This window comes from Camelus bactrianus, chromosome 1, assembly GCF_048773025.1.
Source record: "Camelus bactrianus isolate YW-2024 breed Bactrian camel chromosome 1, ASM4877302v1, whole genome shotgun sequence".
NCBI classification, from domain to species: domain Eukaryota; kingdom Metazoa; phylum Chordata; class Mammalia; order Artiodactyla; family Camelidae; genus Camelus; species Camelus bactrianus.
In genome coordinates, this window is record NC_133539.1 from 85922224 (window position 1) to 85947270 (window position 25047).

The following is a 25047-nucleotide window of genomic DNA, read 5'->3' on the forward strand; positions in this document are numbered from 1 at the left end:
AAAAAAATCCCCATTTTCTTAAACTAGATTGCTAAAGACTCTAGGAAATGGTCAAAATATTCAAGGCTTGGATATTTTAAATTTTTATATATTTTGGCATAAGAGCTAAAAAGTATTAGAATGTTAAAAACATGGTACCTTTTTATAAATGATAGAAAGTGCTTGCACATGGGGAGTTGATGTCAGCCTATTAAATTGCTGAACAGTGTTATTTTTCCAGGGCATTGGCTTAAGCCCATAGGAAAAGGTCAGTTCCTAGGATTATTTATCTGATCCTTTGTGACATAAGTGTTTCGAGGGTTTTTAACTCAAGGAATACTAACATCCAGCACCAATAAAAGAGTATTTAGGATGTATAGTTCAATTTTACTATCTCATGGATAACTATTTTGTTTGCTATACTACAGAACCTTTGAAACTAGGCACACCCTCTGCCCCACCTTTAGAGACAAAATAATTTTAGAGACAAAACAATTAAAAGATTTTATAAGGAATCCATTAATTTCCAATTCTGAATCCTTCTAACTCACACACATACAGAAACACACACACATGAGTATCAGTTGTGTATGTGTAGACATATTTTGGCTACTTTTCATGGCATTTCAAAAGAAATTTTACAAAATCAATCATAAAGTTTTTCAAAATGGAAGAGAAGTGGGTAGCAAACATTTTGTCACTGTATTAATCACATGAGACATTTCACCATTACCCTTTCAATGAAAATACTCAACTGAAACAAGAAATAAGAAAATTAATTTTAGGTCAGATTATCCTTTGAAAATATTAAAGGTACAACATTAAAATACATGCTTAAATATGCAAATATCCTTGTCCTTTATTTTATCTTTGGTGAAGCTTTCTAGAAAGTATTTAATGATATTTTTTTGGAGGGGGGAAATTTATAGTAACATAGGTTCCACACTGTTTGATAATTTTGCCATCATTAAAAAACAGTGAATAGTATCTTAGCTATGCCACATCTATTTATCTAATTTTTCTTGTTATTTAAAATATTTGCTAAAAATAACATTTATAAAAAACATTCTCCCACTCACCAAATTCTTAAAAACACTAACATCAAAAAAAATAAAATTCAAACCATTCATCTATGAAAGAAGAGAATTTTCTTAGATATGATGGGGAAAAAAATGGCATCCATGGAATCATATATTTACTTTTAGGTGTCCAAATGTCAATAGACACACAACAGACACAAAAGAACATCAATTTCAATAATCAAAAGACAGAGTACTCAGATTACAGACATGGGAATAACTAAACATTGATTAACAACATAGAAATGTGAAGGGAGATTTAGATAGACCCTAAAAGCTGAAAGAAGCTACATCCTAAGATACTCAGCAGAGTGACGTAGAAGGGCAACTAAATTCAAGGAAACAATTTTTTTGGATTTAAGTCAGTTTAGGAATTATTAATGTTCAGATATATATTCAGTGTTTCATAACATTGTTGTTCTATCCTTAAACTGCAAGGTGGTACATAAGATTTACATTATCTGTGAACTCCAGCACATGATCACATTAAAACCTTTCATCTTGTCCCATACTTGGTAAGGAAAACATTTTTCAGCAGGCTTATATTGAAATCAGCCTCATTTAAAAATATTCATTTCATATTCATGTTTTCAAGTAGATTTCACAAGTTCAAAGACCAGGGTGAATTTGATTTGACTTATAAATATCTACATGTATTGTTCAGGCTCTCTAGCTTCTTTAGCTGATACCAATATTATTCTGCTATGATGCTGTAGTTGATTTTAAATTAGTAGAGTAAGAGGGTAGATTAGTAGATTTAACATATAGATCTTAAAATGTGGTCCCACAGAGATTTCTATGAAAATTAGCTTAAATATTTTGAATATATCAGAAGTAACTTTTAAGCACTATAATGTCCTCTAACATCTTGTCCCTGTAGTAGTTACCACAAATTCTACAGTTTCACAGCTTCAATTATCATATCAATTTAAATGATGCCTTCTCTAGCTCTAACTCATCTCTTGAAGATTGGTTCTGCATTTCTACCTTCCAGGTGAGTTTCTCTCAATACATATAAATCTATCTCAAAAAGTAGGAAGTTCATTACCCTAGATTTTTAAACAAATCCTCAAGGGGTAACTAAGACAAATGAATGGGAAGTTAAAGAAAACTAATTTTCTTCAATTTGCTTAAACATTTTTCTATCAATTAGATTTATCCAAAAATAAAATGTGCCGCCCTGAACTATACTATGCTGCACATCATAGGCAATATTAAAGCATAGTCTGGATAACAACCTGGCAAGGGATAGTGAAGTAGGGATCTGAATATCACATACCTGGTCAGACTAGATAAACTTTTCAAGTCTCACTTAATTCTGAGATTCCATGATGCTATAAAATTACTTTTATTCCCTTCTTTTATGATGTATTAAAAAAAAAACTGCCTTCACTTCTAAACCTTATGTGATTTACCTCTTTCCACTACATAACACCTATTGTTTATTTCCTCATGTACTATTCAATAGCTTAATTCTTTTCAATAAATATATTTGATTAATTTCCCCTTAACTTGGTCTCTTAACACTTTTATTTGTCTCTCAGTAGTTTAAATCTTAATATCTACAATCTGTTAATTCCAAATAATTTTAGAAAATCTCTTATAAAGGAAACAACATCTTTCTATGCTGAATCCATACTACAAATAAAAATTTGGAAGGTTGTTCGTACTCAAAAGATTAACTCTGAGAGTCCTAAAATAGTTTACTTAACATTTGAGATTAAAAGATGTGTTTACTTCTAAAATAAACTAAGACTTCACTTAATGGATGCCTAAAAAATGTTTCTAAATGTTTTAGTGAAACAAGATAGAAAAAATCAGCGTCCAATTGAATATCTGGTAACTACTTCTACATATTTAAAGCTTGTTAGTTATAATGATAACGCAGTCAACACCTACAAATGTACCTTGATTCACTAAATTTTACAAGATGCTTTTGAAAAAGTTACCAATGCTTGGAAACTTTTTCTACATTACATAAAATTTTTCAAACACGTTTCCTCTATGGAAGTTTAGGAACATCTATACAAACAAACATTAATGTAAGTATGTAACCTTCAGTATGAATTGCTCAATCCTTTGAATTCTTTCAGTAAATACTAAAAAGCCCTAAAATAGAACAAAACTAAAAATATTTAATTCCTGTTTTATCACACTTTTATTTCTCTACTTTTTTCTAGGCTAAATTCTCATTTAAAAATTGTGTGTGGAACAATATTTTCAATTGTTTCAACAGTGGTAAAAAGTTGGTGAAATGAGGATACAATCAACTTTTTGGTATTATGAAATACGTAGTTTGTTGGCCTGAAAATTATTGGAATGTACAAAGAAAAAAACGAGGTCAGCTTCATGATGTTTATGCAATAGTTAAAAGCAAATGAATACAATATATATATGACTTAGGTATGCCATATATAATCATAGATTGCTGCAGTTCGGATCTTTTTTTGGGTGAATGCTCCATTATACAATAAACTCTTTAGTATTACTTCAGTTAGTATTAAATCTTTCAAACAATGTATTCGTTTTTTTAAATCAGAGTAGGTAAAATAGATGCTAGACAAGAATAATATGACACTTTATTCATTTTAATACTCTTCTGTCTTTCTCTGGAAAATGGCATAGTAGTAAAAAAAGAAGCTGTGAAGTACTGTAATGTCCTTGTAACTAAAAATATATGTCAATCAGCAATATAAAAATATTTAATTTTTATTGAACTGAAAATTACATTCTGTACATTACTTCTGTATTTTCCTTTTATCCATTATGCATCATCCATAAAGAACATTTTTTTCCGTAAGAATTCTTCCTTTTCACAAGTAAATTATGTGTGATTAAAATAAAACTATGGATAATTAAATACCTTCACAGAATGCACTAAAGAACCACTCCAAGGTCCATCACAGTCACTTACCCTACAACATTTTTATCTGGCCTGAAATATCTGTGTTGGAAGTACTCACTTCTGACACTAACAACCCCTCCTAGCTATTATTCAATCTTCTGTAGCTCCCCAGTACTATCAAGCCATCTGCTCAGAGTAAATATATTAACATATTCAAAGTTCTCGCATCAACAAATAACTTTGAAAATCATATAAAATGAAAAAAAGTTAAAGAGATTCAGCTATTTTAGGAATGATATTGCCTGCTGTCTTTCAGGCTTACTCTAATATCCTCCAGCCCTGAGGATCAGGGGTGTGTGTGTGATTTCACACCTGCCCACATAGAATATGGTGTACTCAGGAGTGATTCTCCTCAAATTGAGCAACTACCTGAAAAGGCCAGAAACATGCCTATGACTCATTAGTCTACCGATATAGCTTGGTTTCTCCTAAATCAAGACTGATTTGTTACAGGGATGGACTTTTTTTGCAATCTTTCCTGGATATAGCACTTTAAAACTGAATTTGGAGACCTAGCGAGTGGAAAACCCAAGACAAATGTTCTTTTCATATCCATGTTTTAACATATGTAAAATACACATGGAAGCATTTATTATGCAAGAAAACACTGAAGAGAGGTTTGGAATTCATGCCAGTAGATGTGACAAGCTATATTTAGAGGAATAGGTTTTGATATTGTGGTGCTTTTATCATTTTCTTGGTTCCTGCAGATATCTTGTTAATCTAAATAGTCTTAAAGAAAACTGAGTATTTTGGAGAACAAAGTGAAACATTTTAAGTATGTTACTTTTAAAAAGCAGTCTAAATTCACATTTTATTTATAACCAATACTGAATTTAGTGTATACACACACACACACACACACACACAATATCCAAAAAAATTCCACAGGCCCACAGGCCCACAGGCCCACAGGCCCCTGGTTTTCACTATAACCAGTTCCATCCTCTTCTCTCTTTGAATGAGGTTAATATGGAACACTGGACTTGTGGTATTATAAGTATACAATAAAGAGTAACAATGATATAACACAGTATATAGAAAAACCATTAAATAAAGGCTAAAATCTCATCTTCAAGCCTGTTTCTCAAAAGTTTTCATATATAAATTAAAAGAGTACTGTCTCTTTGCAAGTGTTGAGTCAGAGTTCCTTTGAAAGATTTTGAAAATAGGGTGGGCTCATTTTACATCTACAATTATAATAGCTACACAACTTCCCTTGTCTTGGACAATTTATTGCACTCAGTTGAGGAAGGAATGGCAAGAGATACAAAGATGAGTCCCCAGGCTACCTTCTATTCAGTTTGGGAGTTAGTAGAGGACTGCCTTTCTCGAACACAAGTCTCTAATGAACGAGATCTATTAAAAAGAACTGCGTTAGTTTACATTGCAGATTGAATGGAGCATTAAATGACTGCATTAGTATGACTGCAGTGGGGGTAATGGTCGCCTCCAGTGGGTATATAATGTTGTAATAACACTTCCACATAGGTGTAATAATTGTTCAAGTGTCCTTATTTGATTTGTCAGGAAATGCTATCCAGCATCTCTCCAGCAAATGTCCCCCCACCCCCCACACACCTCCCTTCACCATACAGTTTTATTGTCCTCCCTTTTAGCAGGTGTAAACAGATTAGGAAATATCTGTACTTGCAAACTGTCACCTATGTATCATGAAGGTGGAGGGCTACTGCAAATAACTTGGAAACAGCTTCTGATAGGCGTTTAGCGATACCGCCCACCAATACAGCTCAGATGCTCTTAATTTGATCACCCCCACCCCCTCTGGCCTGGGCTGTAATTTTCCAAACAGACATCTCTCATTTGCAAATAAAAGTTAAAGTCAATCCACAGATACATAATGCTAACTTCCTGTCACTGAATTTTACAAGGTTTTTCTTTGTAAAGCTGAGAGAGAGAGAGAGAGAGAGAGAGAGAGAGAGAGAGAGAGAGAGAGAGAGAGAGAGAGAGACAGAGAGAGAGAGAGAGACAGAGAGAGAGAGAGAGAGAGAGAGAGAGAGAGAGAGAGAGAGAGAGAGAGAGAGAGAGAGAGAGAGAGAGAGAGAGAGAGAGAATATGAGAGAATCACTTGCTTCCTTGCTTCCTAAGCAGGGATTTGCCTGTGATGAGCGGCGAGAGGACTGCGGCGGCTGATTTACACAGTTGGCGCGGAGGAGGGGCCGGGGGTGCGGGGGGGGGTGGGGGGATAAGCTGGCGGATCAGCGATGGGCTGATCTGGGGGCTCCCGAGCGCCGCTCCCTCTGTGTGCGATTTGGGGGAGGCTGATGGATTTGAATTGGGGTTCCAGCCCAGCGTTTCGTATACTGCCTTCTAACACCCGACCTGGCGCTCCCAGTTTGAGTACAGACGTCGGTAAGTAACGTGTAATCCGATTTTAGTTATTTCCTATACCATTAGAGTGGCACTTTTAAAGCAGGTCAGTCTTAAAAGATGCCGCCGCCGTGAGCGTCCCCTTGGCCTGAAACGTTCCGCGGTCCCTTCCCTTCCCCGCCCCCTACCTCTCCCGCTCGAGAAGTAAGGATGCTTGAATAGTGAGCTCTTCGGGGGCTCACTCTCAGAGGACAGGATCGCTTCACCTTGGTGCTTTGCCCGAGATCTAAATCCAAGTCGAATTTGGTGTGTTCAGCCATACTGTTGTATTTGTATCCCGTATCTCTTTTTCTCTCCTTCCTCTCCTCCCCACCCCCGCGCCCCCACCTTCGCTGTCTGGCCAGTGCTAGGATCTGGGATCTGGTCGCCCCCTTCCTGCCTCCTTCCCGCCCCTCCCCACCCTCTTTTCTCGTGTACACACCACCCACCCCCACTCCCACCTACCCAAAGGGTCAAGAGCAAAGACACCCGGCAAAGGCAAGGGATAGTCCCGGCTCCTCGTACCGAAAGAGGCCTCGGGCAGGAATTGCGCTGTGAGTGTCAACCTTTCAGGAAGCGAGAAAGAGAAAAACCCTGAGATTCAGCCAGGGTTCTCGGGGACCGCGAGACTCGCCGCTGAATCGAGAGCACCAAGAATTTAAATCAAAGAACCCAGTCCTGGGATACACAGGCTTCCTGCCTGCCATCGAGGGTAAATAGAACTGTGGTCGTGAGCTCCTGTCACTGGCATTGTCGCGCTAGGTGCGCGCCCGGCTCTCCCACTGGTATGCACCGACCATTTCCTTGCAAGTCTCAAAGGTGGAAACACTTAAAAGGATTACAAGCGAGATTTGGTGGCCTTTCTGAAAGTTGGTGGCCGTTGGAGGAGAAACTGCAGGCGACGGCATGATGGATACAATTCAGCCTCCCAGAGAGTTTGCACCTCCCGCTGGGAAGCCCCTTGGAGTAAACCTCGGAGATCGAGAGCGCTCTGCACGGTTAGGTACTCGCCGCCATCCTTTCCTATTTTGCCTAATTGAAACCAGTATTCTCGCGTGTGGGATGTGCACTGTAGAGCATATAGTTTGCCCACAGTGGCTTCTGTACGCTTACAGCTGCTGGGGGTTGTATTTTTAAACTGGATCGTTTAGCTGTAAGGATGACAGGAGTGGTCCTGGAGACTAACAAACCCTCGGACCCCTTTTCTTGGGGAAGTAAATCGTAACTCCAAAAAATAGGCCAGGTGGCTGAGCGAAGGGCCCCTCCCCCAACGGATCGCTCCTGTTGTAAGAAGGAAAATGGCCTGAGCTTTTAATCATTTTCCATTTCTAAACAGACCCATTGTGCGTTTCGCTCGCCTGGTGACAGCGGGTTAGAAAAGGACCTCTGGAAGGCTCAGAGCTCTTCAGAAAATGAATGATGCAGCATTTTAATTATTTGTTCTAGGGAAGACCGTTTTGCTTCCATATTGGAATATTTAATCTTAGATATGGAGAGATTACTGGGCTCGGAGATCCGGCAAAGGGGAGGGGGAGGTGGAAGGGGGAACTGTGGGGAGAAAGGGCTTCTTGTCCTCCCCGTGGACAAATGATGCCGGACGCTCCCAGCAGGAAATGTTCTAAACCGGGGCTCCAGGGCCCTTCATCCCCTAACTTTTCGAGCTTTTCCTAAGGCTTAGATACGCTACACTGAGATTAAAGGAAAGGAAAACAGTGAAATAGCCTTTAGGACATGTCCCAAATCAAAAACTTAGAGGGCTGTTGTTATCAAGAGAGAAGTGAGAATGAATGCGAAGAGGGCCATTTATCGTCACTGGGCAGCTCCGGGAAGCCTCCCGGTTATCCATCGATTCCATCGCATGTTGGGTTCCGATAAGATCGGCGAAACAGTCACCGCCTCTGCACGTTGGGTGCAGAAGGTGGTGTGGGGGGAAAGAGGGGGGAGCGGCTGGCAGCTGGTGAAGGAGATGGGATTGCTCGCGTTCTGAGCTCTGGCTGTCGGTGTTGGTCTGCTTCTCGGTTGAGACTTGAGAAATAGGGTGGGTCTGGACTATTAAGGGTGGAGAATGTCAGAGAATTCTCCCCGCCTGCTTACTTAGTTTCTGATAGCTACTGTGGAGTGGAGGACACAGTTGTGCTCATTTCAAAAGCAAAATATCATACACACATCTTATGACCGACTTTAAGACACGTTTTGCTGAGGTAGGTGATTTATATACATTTAGAATGGTAAGAAATTCATACATAAGCCGTGTTTCCTTTGAAATCTAATTCTGTAAAAAGCGCTTTAAGAGAAAGCCATCTCTATGGGCTAACTTTGAGCCCTTGAGCAAGTGAGGTTCAGTCCAGGTCTTTAGCCACCAGAAAGCCCCTCCCTTCCCCATGAGTTGGTGACAAGATTCGTGTGTTTGGGGGGGGGGGATTAATGAGGCACAGTTCCCGCTAACTAGACCTGTTTGCTTGCCTCTCTCCAGTTTCCCCACTAAGGTGCATTTCCTCCCAGCAGGTAGGACTGTAGAACCGCCAGGTGAGCCTTTAAAAACTCCTCTTAGAGGCTCCTGTGAGCTCTGATCTGATGGCTCCTATTCACTGAAACATTCTCCCTCAATCACCCCCACCCTCATGACTCTCTTCCATCCCCTTCCCCAATATATCACAGAGAAATATTTCGGGGAACAAAATGAAAGAAAAGAAGAATCGAAACCCTGAAATGCTGCCCCCGATCCCTACAAGGTCTTTCAGGGTGGAAGAAGTGAAATGTGTCATTGTTACCCAAGTGGTCTACATATCCTTCCAGAGCAGTGGCTTATCTCGGTCTTTTAAAAGGTGGAAGCAAACACATGGCTGTTGAATCCAGGGGAAATATAAGGCTTTGAGCTGCATCACAACAAAAGGATTCCTGGTGCAAAGAGATCGAAGCAAAATGCAGGAGAAACTCAGTCCAAGTCACAGGCTGCCTGAGCTCTTACTCAGGACACCCAGGTAGAATCAGCTAGATTCAGCTCTTCTGCTTTGGAGACCTGAATTTTCTTTTATCCCCATCTTTTGGAGACAAGTATGTTTGTGCTGTGAAAAGGATAATCCTGAAGGTAGTCTTACTTTTCAAACCATCTACACTAGAGAGCAGAGATTTGGGAACTAGAGGAGCAAACTAGTCAAGCGATGGTTTCCTTGGCAGTTAAAATAAAAGAATAAAAATAAATAATAGTCTACACTCCCCCTCCATCTCCACCTTTCCCACCAAAGGAATGTTTCCCCTAAGTTGGTCTCTTCCTTCTTGTTTCTTATTTTGACAGTTTGTCATCTCCACCCCTCCAATTCTTTTCTCTCCCCTTACACACACACACACACACACACACTCTCTCTCTCTCTCTCTCTCTCTCCCCCTCCCTCCCTCACACACACAAACACACACACACACACACACACAAACTGTATAGTCGCGGCTTCTTAGTGCTCGCGCCCGACCCCATGCTAAGCGCGTTCCCCTCCTTGGAGCTCATTTTTGTGACGTGGAAAGCTGGATCCAGGGTTACAGCACATATTTGAAAAAAAAAAAAAAAAGCCAGCGCAAGATAAGTCACAGATTCTGCACCGTGATTGAGCCTGACTTCCCTGCCTTCCTCCCGCCCTTCCTCCAAGTGCCCAATGATGTGCTGCCGGTACCCAGAGAGAGCAGCTACGGCGGCGGCAGCCGCGGAGACAGGGAAGCTGGAAGCCTGCGGCAGCCCCTTCTCCTCCCTCCTCTACTGAGTGTGCCAAGCGGCAGTTCTGCATCCTAAAGAAGCCCATTGACAGGCCCATTGCATTCCCAGCACGTCTCAAGCTTGCTGCCTTTTATTTTTTTCCTTTGGTCCCCCACCCGCCCCCACCGCCAACCCCCTCTATCCCCCATTGCTTCAGCTTCAGCGAAAGGAAGGAAGGGAGAGGGAGAGAGAGAATCCTTAAACTCAAGCTTTTTTTTTTTTTTAACCCCCGCCCCCACCCCGATGGTCAATGCTAAAAAAAAATCTTCTGCAAAATAGGTAAGTCAAAGACATCTGGAGCCTTTCTTGTCTAAATCTCAGGGACCTCAAAAAGAAGAAAAAAAAATTAAAGAAAAGAATGGTGAAAAAGAAAGAACTTAAGTAGATTTTAATATTTTATAAGGGAGGCAGGGAAGACTAACTGATACTGCAATGTAGCCTCATCTGCTTTTCTCTTTTTTCAATTAATTGTTTCTAAAAATTGAGTATGGCATGCCTGAGGCAAATTTCTCTTTGCTTTCTTATGCGTTCTCTTTTTCTTACAGCTATGTACATTTTATGCAAGTCGAATGTGGAGATTTATTCTTTTCTCTCTCCCTATAAATTATATCATTGTGTTTTAAGTTAGAGAGTTGGCAAAGTATTTCCTTAATGTATGCATTTATGTGTGGAGAGAAAGTATATGCTAAAAACTCTGGTTTATTTTTATTGATTAAATACAACCATTCAATTGTGATTGATATTTCAGTGACTCAGAAAGGGCAATCTAATAAAACTGCATTATTATAATTTATTTATGTACGCATTTTCATTTACTGATGATATTAGGCAAGCAAAGGGAGCCACAGAGGAAGGCTCTATTATTAGAATAGTGCACTGTATTTGTTTCTTCTGGTTGGAAAAGAATGATGTCTTTCTTTGAAATGTATTTCATGTAATAGATCATTTATCAGCAGGTAAGAATCGAGGTGTCCACCCTTTCTTGCCTTTAACTACCCAACTCTCCTCTAACTAACCACCTGCCATTCCACCTTTATTGCAGGGTTCTTCACTTGATCTTGAAGGCACAAATATACATTCCAAACTAAACTCTGCAAGTGTTTTAATACAGACACTTCCAGGCTCAGCATCCTTTCGCTGTCACTATCTTTAGCTGTGACAATTGCATGGGCTTATTCTTTAGAAAGGCTAATCATTCCTAAAGGATTTAAGCAGCCAAATGATACACCTATGAAGAAATTATTTGATTAAAGGAGATGTTAATAATCTGTGCTTGGGCAAAAGGCACTTGGGGTATAGTGTGTTACTGAGCATACACTATAATTAAGTATATTGTGCTTACTTCTTAAGAGAAATCTTAGGTTTTCCTGAGCAACCAATCATCTAATACATCTCAACATCTGATATTGGCCAGTGAGCTCATAATTTATCATACTGTTTAAACTAATAACTTTGGAGAATGCTATGTCTTTTTATGAGTAGAATCCCACAGTTTAAAGAACATTATTCTTCCATCAGAGTTCCAGTCAGATCTATAATAGGTACCTCTGGTGTCAATGTGAGTTCTTACATGCAAACAGGTGTAATGGCCAAATGATGGCCATTATTACTGAATCTGCCTACCCCCAGAGCAATCACTGTATGCCAGTTCCCCTGCTTACTATAACAGGCAATGAAGGCTGCTTTTGATTGTATGATACACTCTTTACCAAGTATGGCTTGATTCAGGAAAATGTCATCACATGGTATAATATTTCAGAGTCTTCTTATTTTAAAATATAGGACATATTAAGCATGTTGATAGGTCGTTTTGCGTGTCAGTTCAACAACTGCTAAAGTTTCTATATCACTCTCAAAAAGCCCCATATGTAGGAGTCAATGAGAATAGTGCATATGACTAAAAGCTAAAAATCTGCATCTTTATTTCTGTTGCAGTTTTGTAATCAGCCACGAACGATGAAACCTTCTATAGCTGAGATGCTTCACAGAGGGAAGATGTTGTGGATAATTCTTCTAAGCACAATTGCTCTAGGATGGACTACCCCGATTCCCCTGATAGAGGACTCAGAGGAAATAGATGAGCCCTGTTTTGATCCATGCTACTGTGAAGTTAAAGAAAGCCTCTTTCATATACATTGTGACAGTAAAGGATTTACAAATATTAGTCAGATTACTGAGTTCTGGTCAAGACCTTTTAAACTGTATCTGCAGAGGAATTCAATGAGGAAATTGTACACCAACAGTTTTCTTCATTTGAATAATGCCGTGTCCATTAACCTTGGGAACAATGCATTGCAGGACATTCAAACAGGAGCTTTCAATGGTCTTAAGATTTTAAAGAGGCTATATCTCCATGAGAACAAACTAGACATCTTCAGAAATGACACCTTCCTTGGCTTGGAAAGTCTGGAATATCTGCAGGCAGATTACAATGTCATTAAACGTATAGAGAGTGGGGCATTTCGGAACCTAAGTAAATTGAGAGTTCTGATTTTAAATGACAATCTCATCCCCATGCTTCCAGCCAACTTATTTAAGGCTGTCTCCTTAACCCACTTGGACCTACGTGGAAACAGGTTAAAAGTTCTTTTTTACCGAGGAATGCTAGACCACATTGGCAGAAGCCTGATGGAGCTCCAGCTGGAAGAAAATCCCTGGAACTGTACATGTGAAATTGTGCAACTGAAGAGTTGGCTGGAACGCATTCCTTACACTGCCCTAGTGGGAGACATCACCTGCGAGACCCCTTTCCATTTCCATGGAAAAGACTTACGAGAAATCAGGAAGACAGAACTCTGTCCCTTGTTGTCTGACTCTGAGGTGGAAGCTAGTTTGGGGATTCCCCACTTGTCACCAAACAAGGAGAATGCATGGCCAACTAAGCCTTCCTCAATGCTGTCATCTGTCCATTTTACTGCCTCTTCTGTTGAATATAAGTCCTCAAATAAACAGCCTAAGCCCACGAAACAGCCTCGAACACCAAGGCCGCCTTCCACATCGCAAGCTTTATACCCTGGTCCAAACCAACCTCCCATTGCTCCTTACCAGACCAGACCACCCATTCCTATTATATGCCCTACTGGGTGTACCTGTAATTTGCACATCAATGACCTTGGCTTGACTGTCAACTGCAAAGAGCGAGGATTTAATAACATTTCTGAACTTCTTCCAAGGCCACTGAATGCCAAGAAACTGTATCTGAGTAGCAATCTGATTCAGAAAATATACCGTTCTGATTTTTGGAATTTCTCTTCCTTGGATCTCTTACATCTGGGGAACAACCGTATTTCTTACGTCCAGGATGGGGCCTTCATCAACCTGCCCAACCTTAAGAGCCTCTTTCTCAATGGCAACGATATCGAGAAGCTGACACCAGGCATGTTCCGAGGCCTACAGAGTCTGCACTACTTGTATTTCGAGTTCAATGTCATCCGGGAAATCCAGCCTGCAGCCTTCAGCCTCATGCCTAACTTGAAGCTGCTATTCCTCAACAATAATTTGCTGAGGACCCTGCCAACGGATGCCTTTGCAGGCACATCCCTGGCCCGGCTCAACCTAAGGAAGAACTACTTCCTCTACCTTCCTGTGGCTGGTGTCCTAGAACACTTGAATGCCATTGTCCAGATAGACCTCAATGAGAATCCTTGGGACTGTACCTGTGACCTGGTTCCCTTCAAACAGTGGATTGAAACCATCAGCTCAGTCAGTGTGGTGGGTGATGTGCTATGCAGGAGCCCTGAGAACCTCACCCACCGTGATGTGCGCACTATTGAGCTGGAAGTTCTCTGCCCAGAGATGCTGCACATTGCACCAGCTGGAGCATCCCCAGCCCAGCCTGGAGATTCTCATCTTGCTGGAGGGCCTACAAGTGCATCACCATATGAGTTCTCTGCTCCTGGGGGCCCTGTGCCACTTTCAGTGTTGATTCTCAGCCTACTGGTTCTGTTTTTTTCAGCAGTGTTTGTTGCTGCAGGCCTCTTTGCCTATGTCCTTCGACGGCGCCGGAAGAAGCTGCCCTTTAGAAGCAAGCGGCAGGAAGGTGTGGACCTCACTGGCATCCAGATGCAATGCCACCGGCTTTTTGAGGATAGTGGAGGTAATGGAGGTGGAAATGGAGGTGGGGGACGACCAACTATTTCTTCCCCAGAGAAGGCCCCGCCTGTGGGTCATGTATATGAGTACATACCCCACCCAGTTACTCAGATGTGCAACAACCCCATCTACAAGCCTCGTGAGGAGGAGGAGGTGGCTGTTCCATCAGTCCAGGAGGCAGGGAGTGCCGAACGTGGGGCTCCTGGGACACAACCGCCAGGAATGAGTGAAGTTCTCCTAGGAAGTGAGCAGTTTGCTGAGACACCCAAGGAGAACCACACCAACTACCGGACCGTGCTGGAAAAAGAAAAGGAGTGGGCCCTGGCAGTGTCCAGCTCCCAGCTCAACACCATAGTGACCATGAATCATCATCACCCTCACCCTCACCCCCCAGCAGTTGGTGGGGTTTCAGGGGTAGTTGCGGGAACTGGGGGAGACTTGGGTGGGTTCCGCCACCACGAGAAGAATGGTGGGGTGGTGCTGTTTCCTCCTGGGGGAGGCTGCGGTGGTGGCAGTATGCTACTAGACCGAGAGAGGCCACAACCAGCCCCCTGCACAGTGGGATTTGTGGACTGTCTCTATGGCACAGTGCCCAAATTAAAGGAGCTGCATGTCCACCCTCCTGGCATGCAATACCCAGACTTACAGCAGGACGCCAGGCTCAAAGAAACCCTTCTCTTCTCGGCTGGAAAGGGCTTCACAGACCACCAAACCCAAAAAAGTGATTACCTCGAGTTAAGGGCCAAACTTCAAACCAAGCCGGATTACCTCGAAGTCCTGGAGAAGACAACGTATAGGTTCTAACAGAAAAAGAAAAAATAAATTAGTGCTTTTTTTCAAAAGAAAAGAAAAATTAAAGAAATATATCCCTTGCTCCCTTTACACTTGTCCCAATAACTCCATTCTCACAAACTTCCCTGCCCTGAACAGAACTGAAACCGCATGATAACTAGAAAATACAGATGTATGCTCTCCCCTCTCAGATGTGATTTGGAGGAAGGGCCATACTCAGATCATTAATCAATGAAGTGCCTTCGCAGACTTTTGCCAGCAAATGTTATCATTATTTTTTTATACTGAAACTTGAGACTTTGACTGTGCCATGTATAAGGTATATTGGGGATCGCTGTATTGATCCTAATTAAGTAAAATTCAGTGTGTCTTTATTTTCAGTAACTTTTTTTTTTCAGTTGTAGTTTTGTTTGACAGGGATGGGGGGGGAAACAAATTGACATTTGTGGCTTTCTTTTTTCTTCCCATCATGGCACAGATTCTGTACATGTATTAACAATGCAGTTTGCTGCATGCCTGGAAACTGCAAGACGGGGAGGGAGGGGTGGGTCTTGCTCGAATGTTCTCACCCACTCGTTTTTCTCACACATATACCCACAGACAAATCACAAATCCCTGAACACAAGCAGGTCCCTAAACCTGTGGCCTCTTCCTTCTGGTGCAGGTACACACACACACACACACACACACACACACACACACACACACACACAGCACTCCCATTCAACTCAATCTAATTGGTTCGTGTTTGATCCATTCCTCTTCTCTCCATAGCTCCACCTTTCCTTCACCCTAGTGTACAGCTTACAGCATCTCTCCTACCACCCTGAGAAACGTCATCTTCTAGGCTGGATCCTACTGAAGTGGAGGCCTGGTGGTTTAACAGCTGGAGGCACACACCTAGGGATGAGCACCTTCTTTGTGACACTTCATCCTGATGCCAAGATTTTTTGGAGAACATCTGCACTTTCTTATATATATATAAATATATATATAAAATATTTAAAAAAACATAAAAAAGCAACTGGTTATATATCACTAACAGCTTTGTAGGAAGCACTTTTAATGTTTTCTCTCTCACAAAGATTCAAAAGAAATGTGCATATATTTATTCTGTAATTTCAGTGATTATAAATTGTAAAGGTAATGTTTAATCATTGTATAGTGATTATGCGTCTGGTATAGCTTTTCCTAATAAAAAGTTTTTGAAAAACATAATACATTATATATAGAGGATACAAAGCTTGAACCTTAAACTCCAGCTATGCCATGCCTTTTGTGCTCCCATTTTTAAAAAAATCTTTCTTTAACTTCTTATACAGAAAGCTAGTTTATTAACAAGTTTGATGCACTGTGATGTTAATAAATCTTATAACCCACCATGCCTATCCCATACCCGGATACAATTGGGACATAAAAAATATGATTTATATAGTTCACTTCTTTCTCTTGGATTATGAATTTCAAACTTAGCACCCCAATGATGCACCATTTTTCCTAGGCAGGATGCAACTTGGAGAAAATAAAGTAACTATATTTCTAAGAAGTACAGGATCAATTAGGAGATACTCGAGGATCCATGAATCTTACGATAGTTAAAAACAAAGGAAAAGGAAAGTAAAGTTACTATTCTTTTTTAAAATGTACAGCAAAATTACTTACACACACACACACACCAACCAATCAAAATATAATGCCTTGGAACCAATTTTTCAGAATTCTGTTATCTGTGAAAACTGTCACTGTTATATTTTTGCTACTGTTTTTTCCCCAACCACTTACTACACCTGACCCCAATCATGCTTGAACTAAGATAGAGAGGATGCTGAATGAGTCTTTCTTTCTCTGTGACACTAAAATGATGTTGTGAAATTAATTTGACAATAATCCAAGTTATGATCCATTTACATGTGAGCGAAACCAAAGAAAACATGATTTTTAAGGTGCCAGTATCTTGTTTGTGGAGAAAACTAAACTGATACAAAGAAACACAAGAGCTTTGAGGCAGGCACTTATCTCATTAGGCCAGTAGAGGACAGCAGAGCTCCAGAGATTCATAGACCTGGTAACTGCAGAATCCTGCAGTGAGGCCAGTATTCTCTTCTAGTGTTTCCTCAAGCTGCCCTTAGTAGAAATTATCATTATGTGTGGAATGTAATTCACTACAAGTCACTGATGCCTTACATCACTTTTGTTTTCCCATAAAAAGGGGGACTGGCAGCTTCTAAAGCTGTGTGATTGATATAAAACTAAAGCACTGTACCTAAAAAAAAAAAAAGCCCCATGAATGCCTAATACAACAAATTTATATATCTCTTGATTAATTCTATATGGGTAATAACATAGGTATGCATAAAATCAAAAACACAAGTATATCAATATAAAATGCAACTTTTCAGGGCTACCTTGCATTTGGTACCTTGTACCTAAAACTTTTGTCCTCCATTATTTGAAGTGTAGTTCAGATGAAGAAAAGCTCACAGACATGATTCAGTATTTCTCTACATACAATATTGAAATGCAGCTCTTATGCAAAGGGATCAGACACACTATTAAACAGGTGTGACTCTTCTTTTGTTTCTTCTTCTTTTCTTTCTACTGTCTCATAAGTCACCTTTTTCATAGTTATCTCACTTTCCTTGTTCTTTCTAATTATCTCTCCATCCTTTACTTGAAGTCTTTTTTTAAGGTGCAGAAAGTCAGTATTAACCTTTTAGTGTTTTAAAATCTGATCTATGAAGTCCCTCCAAATTAGTTATTTATCATGTCCCCATTCCTCCTAATCAAAAATTTTGATGAATAGTAGAAAGCATGTGCATATTAATAACTCAAAGTGCAAAGCTAGATACTTTTAACGGTAATTATCATCTTCTTAATAACTGTGCACATTGATAACATGGCATATTATACAAATTAGCTTAAAGTACAATCCCTAACAATCCCAGTGCTTTTGACATTTGAAAAATGAGTGTCCATAAACCATATGAAATTACAATATAACTTGATAATTATGTTTATATTTTATTTATTAAATACATAAAGTAAGATAGTCTTGTCTTATACGTAAGCAGTAATTTTACCCTTGAACGAGGAGTAAATTTATTTAGTGAAAATGAATTTATATGAGAAGGAATTTTGTATCAAAGGAAATAATTTTGGCTTCCATGGAGTTTTCTACTCCCTTGGCCAGGTCATTTATTTTAGCTGTGCATTAGAAATACTTATGTTAGTTTTAATTTATAATACCAGACATGTTGTCTTAAAGTACCATGGATATTAATGTAGGTACTATGATTAGGATTTGTTCTGTTTTTGCTGCAGCAAAATGATAAGTTTTAAGAAAAAATAGATTACTAATTCACTTCATAGTGGTCAGTCAGACTGAAGAAGACCCAGATCTGACAGATACCTGCTATTATTCATTGCTTTTATTATAAATTATAATAATAATATTTGAAAGTAATACAATGTATTGTAATGTCCCTTTAACTATGAGATGATGAGTGGAAAATAATATAAATTGATATACCAGTTTTATTTAGTACCAGTTTTAACATATTATTTTTCACATACGTTACTATAATGTGAATGCTGTTATGTTTTTATTTGAGAAGTTATATTATTTCATCTAGTTGCAAAATACTGAAAAATATAAGGATGATGACCACCAAATTTGAAATAAAAGTTTAGAGAGAGATGACAAGGGAAGTTTAACTACTGAGCTTGAAAGTTTTTTTTTTTTCCCTCACCTTGGAGTATTACTTTTAAACCTTAGTATCTGAAAAGAATATGTGTGTTTGGAATTATGAAAATTGACAGTGTAACTGCAGAACATAAGGATGTTTATTTAACCACTGCAACACATTATTTCGATTTACTGTAAATTCATTGTTCATACAGTCCTCTCCTTTAGCAATTATGTTGTCTAAGACAATAAATGTTGCATTTTTGTAAAATGGCTATGATAAAGGAAATATTAACGAAATGCTTAACAAAATGTGAGATACAATTATAACAAGTCATGATAATACAAGAGGAAATGGTAATAAAAGGACATCCACTTCATCTTAAGTGATAGGAGCTAATTTAACCTGAGCTTAGACATTTATAACTCATAGTTAGTTCAAAATCCTCAACTGGGAAGATTCAGGTAAACAGAGCATACGTAACTATCATGAATTTCACCATACAAGTATTTTGTTTAATACATACACTATAGGACTTTTAAAAGTAATAGGAGCAATAACACGTGTGTAATGGGGCAATCGTGTGTGTATATATATAGTACTACTATATATGTGTATACACTGTATATACATGTATATAGTTTATATATGCTGAATTATACTTACATGTAAACTATGGATTTTTTTCTTTCATGTATAACAATTTCAGTTTTATGCATTTATTTTCCTTGGTTCTGTCTAGCTACCATCCAAGTGAAGCTGGATGAAATTATGAATCTTCACTTTGGGAATATTCACATGTAAAAAGTAACTGTAATTAATATTTTTGAACTTAAAAGTCTTTTATCTTCCAATTTGTTTCATTTTATTATTTAAATCATAGGGAACAAACCTCAGTCAAATTGTGATTTATTTTAAGTGAAGTCCTCACAGTAAAGAAACTAACTAATCTCTTATAAATATGCAACATAAGTCAAATGAAAAATAAGTGCTCCTTTTTCATTTTTCTATTTCTAGAATAAACTTTATAGGTGAAAACAATTTCAGTAGCTTTATTAATTTGACAAGACCTTTGTAACTTATCTAGATATACAGAAAAAGTGAAGTATTGAAGGTAATAAGAGAAATATAGGTCATATTTGAGACATTTGTCATCCTATTTTAATACTCTTAATATCACTAATTAAAATGTATAATACTCTAGTAATAATAATAATAGTTAATAATAATAATAATAAACAGAGATGATCATTTTAGTATGATTTTACAAGATCTGAATTGAAGGGGAAGATTTTTCATATTAAGAAAGCAGGTGTATTCTAGGGGTTGCTAGTTGTGAAGATGTAACAGTTTGACTAGCTTTATTAATTCTGATAATATTTGCTCCTAAAAATAATACACATATATTTGAGAATATGTATTCTTTCTTCTCTCTTGCATTGATATAGATTATTTTTCACATGATTTTAAAAGTGTAATAGAAAATAATACTTGTGAACTTCAAAGATATATAGCTAGGAAGGCATTATAATTTGTTTGACCCAAATCCTCAATATCTTTTAACATTAAAACACCAGTGAACACTAGTAAAAAGGAGAACTTCTTCATTAATACCCAGTGACAAAAAGGCTCAGCATACTTAATTAAATGTTTCTTTGGTATATCAGTTCATATACTTGTTTATAAGTGAATTGATAGAATTTGCAGTGTATTCAATTGTATCACAATCAAACACGTTTCATCAAAAAGAATGTGCTAATGACCAGTAAAAAAAAAACCTGAATACTTAATTCTAATTCAACTGTAAAAGTAGCAGGCTACTCCCTTGATAATGAAAGGTACCACATTACCAACACTGTATTATATGTGAATACAGGGCTTTTGTGGTTTTTGACCCATTCTACTACAAACTTTTAGATTTAGAGTTTATTAGTGCATGATGAAAGACTACACAATTGATTTTCAGTACCATTTAAAACAATCCTGAGGGTAGCAAAGTTAGCTCTGAAAAAAGATGCTGAAACAAAAATGTCATCTTATTCTGTAGAAGAATAGAAAGAAGTTCTCTTTTCCTTCCTGGCTCTATATTCTTCCCTTATTCCTGACAGCCCTGCTTCTACTTCTGCTTCTGACTTGGTACCAAGATATTCTTGTGACTAAGGGCACACTCATTGAGCTCAAATTAGGTGCCAAGGAAAGATCAGGGAACGATGAGTTCCCGCAACCAAGGACCAAATGTCTAATTCACTTATCTTGTACCTTAAGGTGAGAAAACAGTTCAACGTATTTCACTTCACGGTTAAATCATTTATAAAGTCTGGTGAAAAAAGTCAGAATCTATAATAATAAAATTAGAACCACTTCTGAAGATCAAGAGAGAATCAGTAAATGCTGTAAAATTATGACATTTATCTTTAAAATCTCAAAGCCTTTTCCTTTCCTCCTCTGGGAAATGCCCTTTATCCTTGGTATGGCAGCCAAAATACTGGTTTAATTAAAATTAAAATACAAATATAAAATATTTGTACCAAGACTATTTCCTGCTACTGGAATTCACACATTTTTCAGTAGTTTTTCCTTATTTACAGTGTAAACTTTCTAAATATTCAGTTGTTACATCATTGCTTGGAATTTGAAGGGGTTTTTTGTTTGTTTGTTTGTTTTTTTAACAGAATTCCAGTAGAGCAATTTATCTTAAAATGCCTTTTTTTGGGGGGTCTGTGGTACTAGTTTTATGATAAAAACAAGTCTGTAAATATGTAAACTATTAACCATATACTATAATTTGTAGGAAAAAAAACCTTAAAGTATATTTAAATTGGACATTTTAATGTATTAAATTGAGTTGGAATTTTTTTTCCTACTTGTGCTCTTTTTCACAAGATTTGGATTTAAAAGTGAACTCTGTTCCTCTATTTCTAATTCACAATTTATTAGATGCTTACTTTTCCAGCTGGCAATAAAAGGAAGGTGGTTACAGAAAATGTTAACATGTATAAATAATCTGTCTGTGGACTAATTAGGACCATGAATCTCTCATTTTTCCTTCAGTAACCCTTCCTCAACAAAGACAATGGAAAGAGAAGGGAAAAAAATGAAAATGCTTTCCCTTTTGAAGGCTATTTGATAAAGACTTAATGGAGAAAGTCTGAACCAGACTTTCATATAAACCTTTCAGCATTTTATCTTTGAAAGGATTTAAATTCCATAGTAGGTTCACTATATCTTCTAATATGATGCTAAGCCAGTTCAATTACTGTCTGTTAACATGATTGGACATGAAATCAAAGGTTAACAGTAACTAAACCAATTATAATTAAAAGTAAATTTTAATGCAAAATAAATCACAAGGAAACTGAAGTAACAATGTAAACTAAGAGATTTAGCTTTAATTCATGGTATAGATGTGTAAAATGAATTATAAAGTCCTCTTTTCTTTTTTACATTAATTAGTAATTTTTCCTGGACAAATAATAATCTTTATTACCCATGGGTTGATTTTTCAGCCACATTTAAAAATTTATCCTCAGCCCCATATCAGAATTTATTTAAGGAACAAAATTCAGTTAATTAATATTTATTTAAGAAAACTTATTTATTCGAATTTTACTATAATTTGTCATGTAATATATCCCAAAGCTATCACTATTCTAAAGCTAAACATATATAGTTTAAAATATTTTTCATTAGCTGTAATACTGTTCTTCTCTATTGGTATTTATGATTTGTATTTAATCAGTATAAATGATACTGAAATTGCTCCTTAATTTGGGCCATATACTCTCCTCCCCTTATAAATGTAGATAACTGGTAGCTGAACCTCGCTCAAATGAATTCTGAATATATATTCTGTATCTATACATACGCACATATACATGGATTTTTTTTTTTACTACAACTTTATCAAAAAAGTTTGCATAATGCATCATTCCACAAATGACATTTTAAAAAAACATTTAAATTTAAGGTTCAAAATGAGGTAAGACATAGTGTGGACAACACATAAAAACTAGCTGGTAATATTTTATTTGTTAAATGAACCAGGCTTGAGTTTGATAATAAATCACCTCTTATTTCATGTTAATTCAAACATGGCTACCCAGTTCTGAGATAATACTTTCACTACTCCCACCCGATTTCAAAAATAAAAGTTAGCATTTCTATAAGCTATTGTGTCCTAAAGAAGGGTGGGTAGAGATACCAATTCTGGGGAATTTCTCTTCAATCTACTATCTACCTAACCTAACTGGAACAAGCACAATTCCACTCTTATTTTCTGTGCAAGGGGCATCGGAGAATAATAATTTTAAAATATTGCAAACAGAAAATGAGAGAGGGAAGACAATGTGTAATCAGTTGGAAAAAGTTCCTGAGGTAATTCTAATATGCCCACTCATCCATCCTCACTATGAGAACTACTGTTCTCAGCAAGTATCTTTAGTTACATCCAAGCAAATACTTTATCTTTCATGTATGCAGTTTGCTAATTCCCATATTTGTGCAAATCACTGTGGTTATTCTTTTATTTTCTGAAAATACATATCGCTCGTGGACATCAAAATTTAGCTTCAAATTTCCTTCATCCAGTATTTTATCGATACAGTAAACTGAATTTTGATATTCTCTCGAACACTTACGCACACTATTTACTCTATGCTGTTTTAGATAAAATATGTTGGAATATTTTATCCTAAGTGTCCTTCAGTTCAGTCACTTTGCCTGTTTGTTCCAAGAATTCTGGCTTTTCAATTACATTATAAGTACTTGAGAATATAAACTAACTTCAGGGTCTTCTGAAGCCCCATGTCTAGGATCATATTTTACACAGCTATGGGAAATAACATTCTGGCCAAACTTCTGAGTTTCATGGATCCTGTCTTATTTCTAGAATAGCTACAATACTACCTTTCTTCCTATTAATATCTAACACACAGCCTTAATAATGGACAGTATGTAAATATTTGTTGACAGAATGAATAGAATTTTAAAGCAGTATGTCTTATTCAGTATTGCAAAAGTTGATAGCCCTTTGGTATGTAACTCAGAGAAATGATGAAAAGGGATGGTGGAAGACAGAGTGTTGAAGAGGTCGTAAGAAGTGTGACAGTATGGAAAATATAATAAGTTCTTGTGTTTTTCTTGGATTTCTTTATTAATATATATTCATTGACCTCAAGGAAATAAGACTGAGGAAACTGAGTAGTCTGAGATATCTCTGGGGAGAAACTAATGAAAAGAAAGGGAGGAAGGAAGGGAGGAAGGGAAGGAGGGAGGAAAGGAAGGAAGGAAAGGAGGAGCTATAAAACTTAGTTTTGTCTTCTTCAATAGCAGCCAAAGCAGGGAAGGGAGCTTGCCCAGTAATAAAGCAGACGTGGCATGAGTGAAGCTTGTGCTTAGTTGCCTAAATGTTTATAAATAACAGCAATAATTTAGTAGGCTTTGCTGATGTCTTCTTGGTTATGATTGCTTAACCGAAGGTTCTACACTTTACTGAAAATTGTACAGGAATGTTAATTCAACCCAGGGTATTAAGTAAAACAGGGCATACAAACAAGCATTATATGTACCACCTCCTTCAGAGACATGTGTAATTTAAAAATTTTATCTCTTCTATAGCAGCTAAATATACGAGCTCACACTTACAGTGAAAGAATATGACTATCTCTATTCATATATTTATCTGTCCATGATCCTACTGGGGACAAAAACATGGGGCAAAATTAGATGATGAATGAAGAAGGGCATGAATCATCATATGAATGAATACATAAAATATATTTTTACCTTGCAAGATCAAAATATTAATGAATGCACAGTTAACCACATTTCACTTAGTTAATGTGAGACATTAAGAAGAGAAAAAAATCATAGGTGTTCTTACTAAAATTTGAATCCTGAAATGCTACTATGATCATATTCTCTGTCTTACCAAAGGATATAACAAAGTAATCAATGAGAGTTTAGCTGATGGTAAATTTAGCCCAATAAGAAACATGTGAGGCAAATACAAAGACATCCTTAAAAAAAAAATAATTTGCAGGCATTTATTTAATTTATTTTCATTAAAGCTATGGATATCCTTATAGAAATTCAGAGTTATTTTGGGGTATCTGGAAGCTTGCCACTGTGGTGCTACACCTTAATTGTCTTGGATGTTTCACTTTGTGTTAAAATTTTATATTCTTGTTGGCATTTTATGTTATCCTTGAATATATTTGTATTTGAACTCTAATTCTATTAGAGAAAAAATGATCCTAAATTGTACATTTATATCTTTTAAAGCATCTAGAATATAATTCAAGGATTTTAGAAGTTGTTGTACAAAAGAATTACAGAATTTCAAAATGTTGTCACAGCAAATAAATGGCATATAGTATACTATGTCTTAGAAGATGTACA

The 25047-nt window shown here is 37.5% G+C and overlaps 1 protein-coding gene across 2 annotated transcripts; it reads left to right on the forward strand.

Moving 5' to 3' along the window:
- Positions 1 to 6182: 6182 nt before the first annotated feature.
- On the forward strand, positions 6183 to 17660 carry SLITRK3 (SLIT and NTRK like family member 3). Of its 2 annotated transcripts, none has more exons than XM_045514555.2 (2): positions 6183 to 6336; positions 12014 to 17660. In XM_045514555.2, the coding sequence occupies exon 2, from the start codon at positions 12035 to 12037 to the stop codon at positions 14972 to 14974; it is 2940 nt and encodes a 979-aa protein (XP_045370511.2). In that variant the 5' UTR covers positions 6183 to 6336; positions 12014 to 12034; the 3' UTR covers positions 14975 to 17660. The 2 variants fall into 2 exon arrangements, with proteins under 2 accessions (XP_045370511.2, XP_045370512.2); XM_045514556.2 differs by lacking the exon at positions 6183 to 6336 and adding an exon at positions 6496 to 7336.
- Positions 17661 to 25047: the final 7387 nt, after the last annotated feature.

Coding starts and splice junctions, on each gene's coding strand:
- SLITRK3 (XM_045514555.2), top strand. CDS start 12,035: ATGAAACCTTCTATAGCTGAGATGCTTCACAGAGGGAAGATGTTGTGG.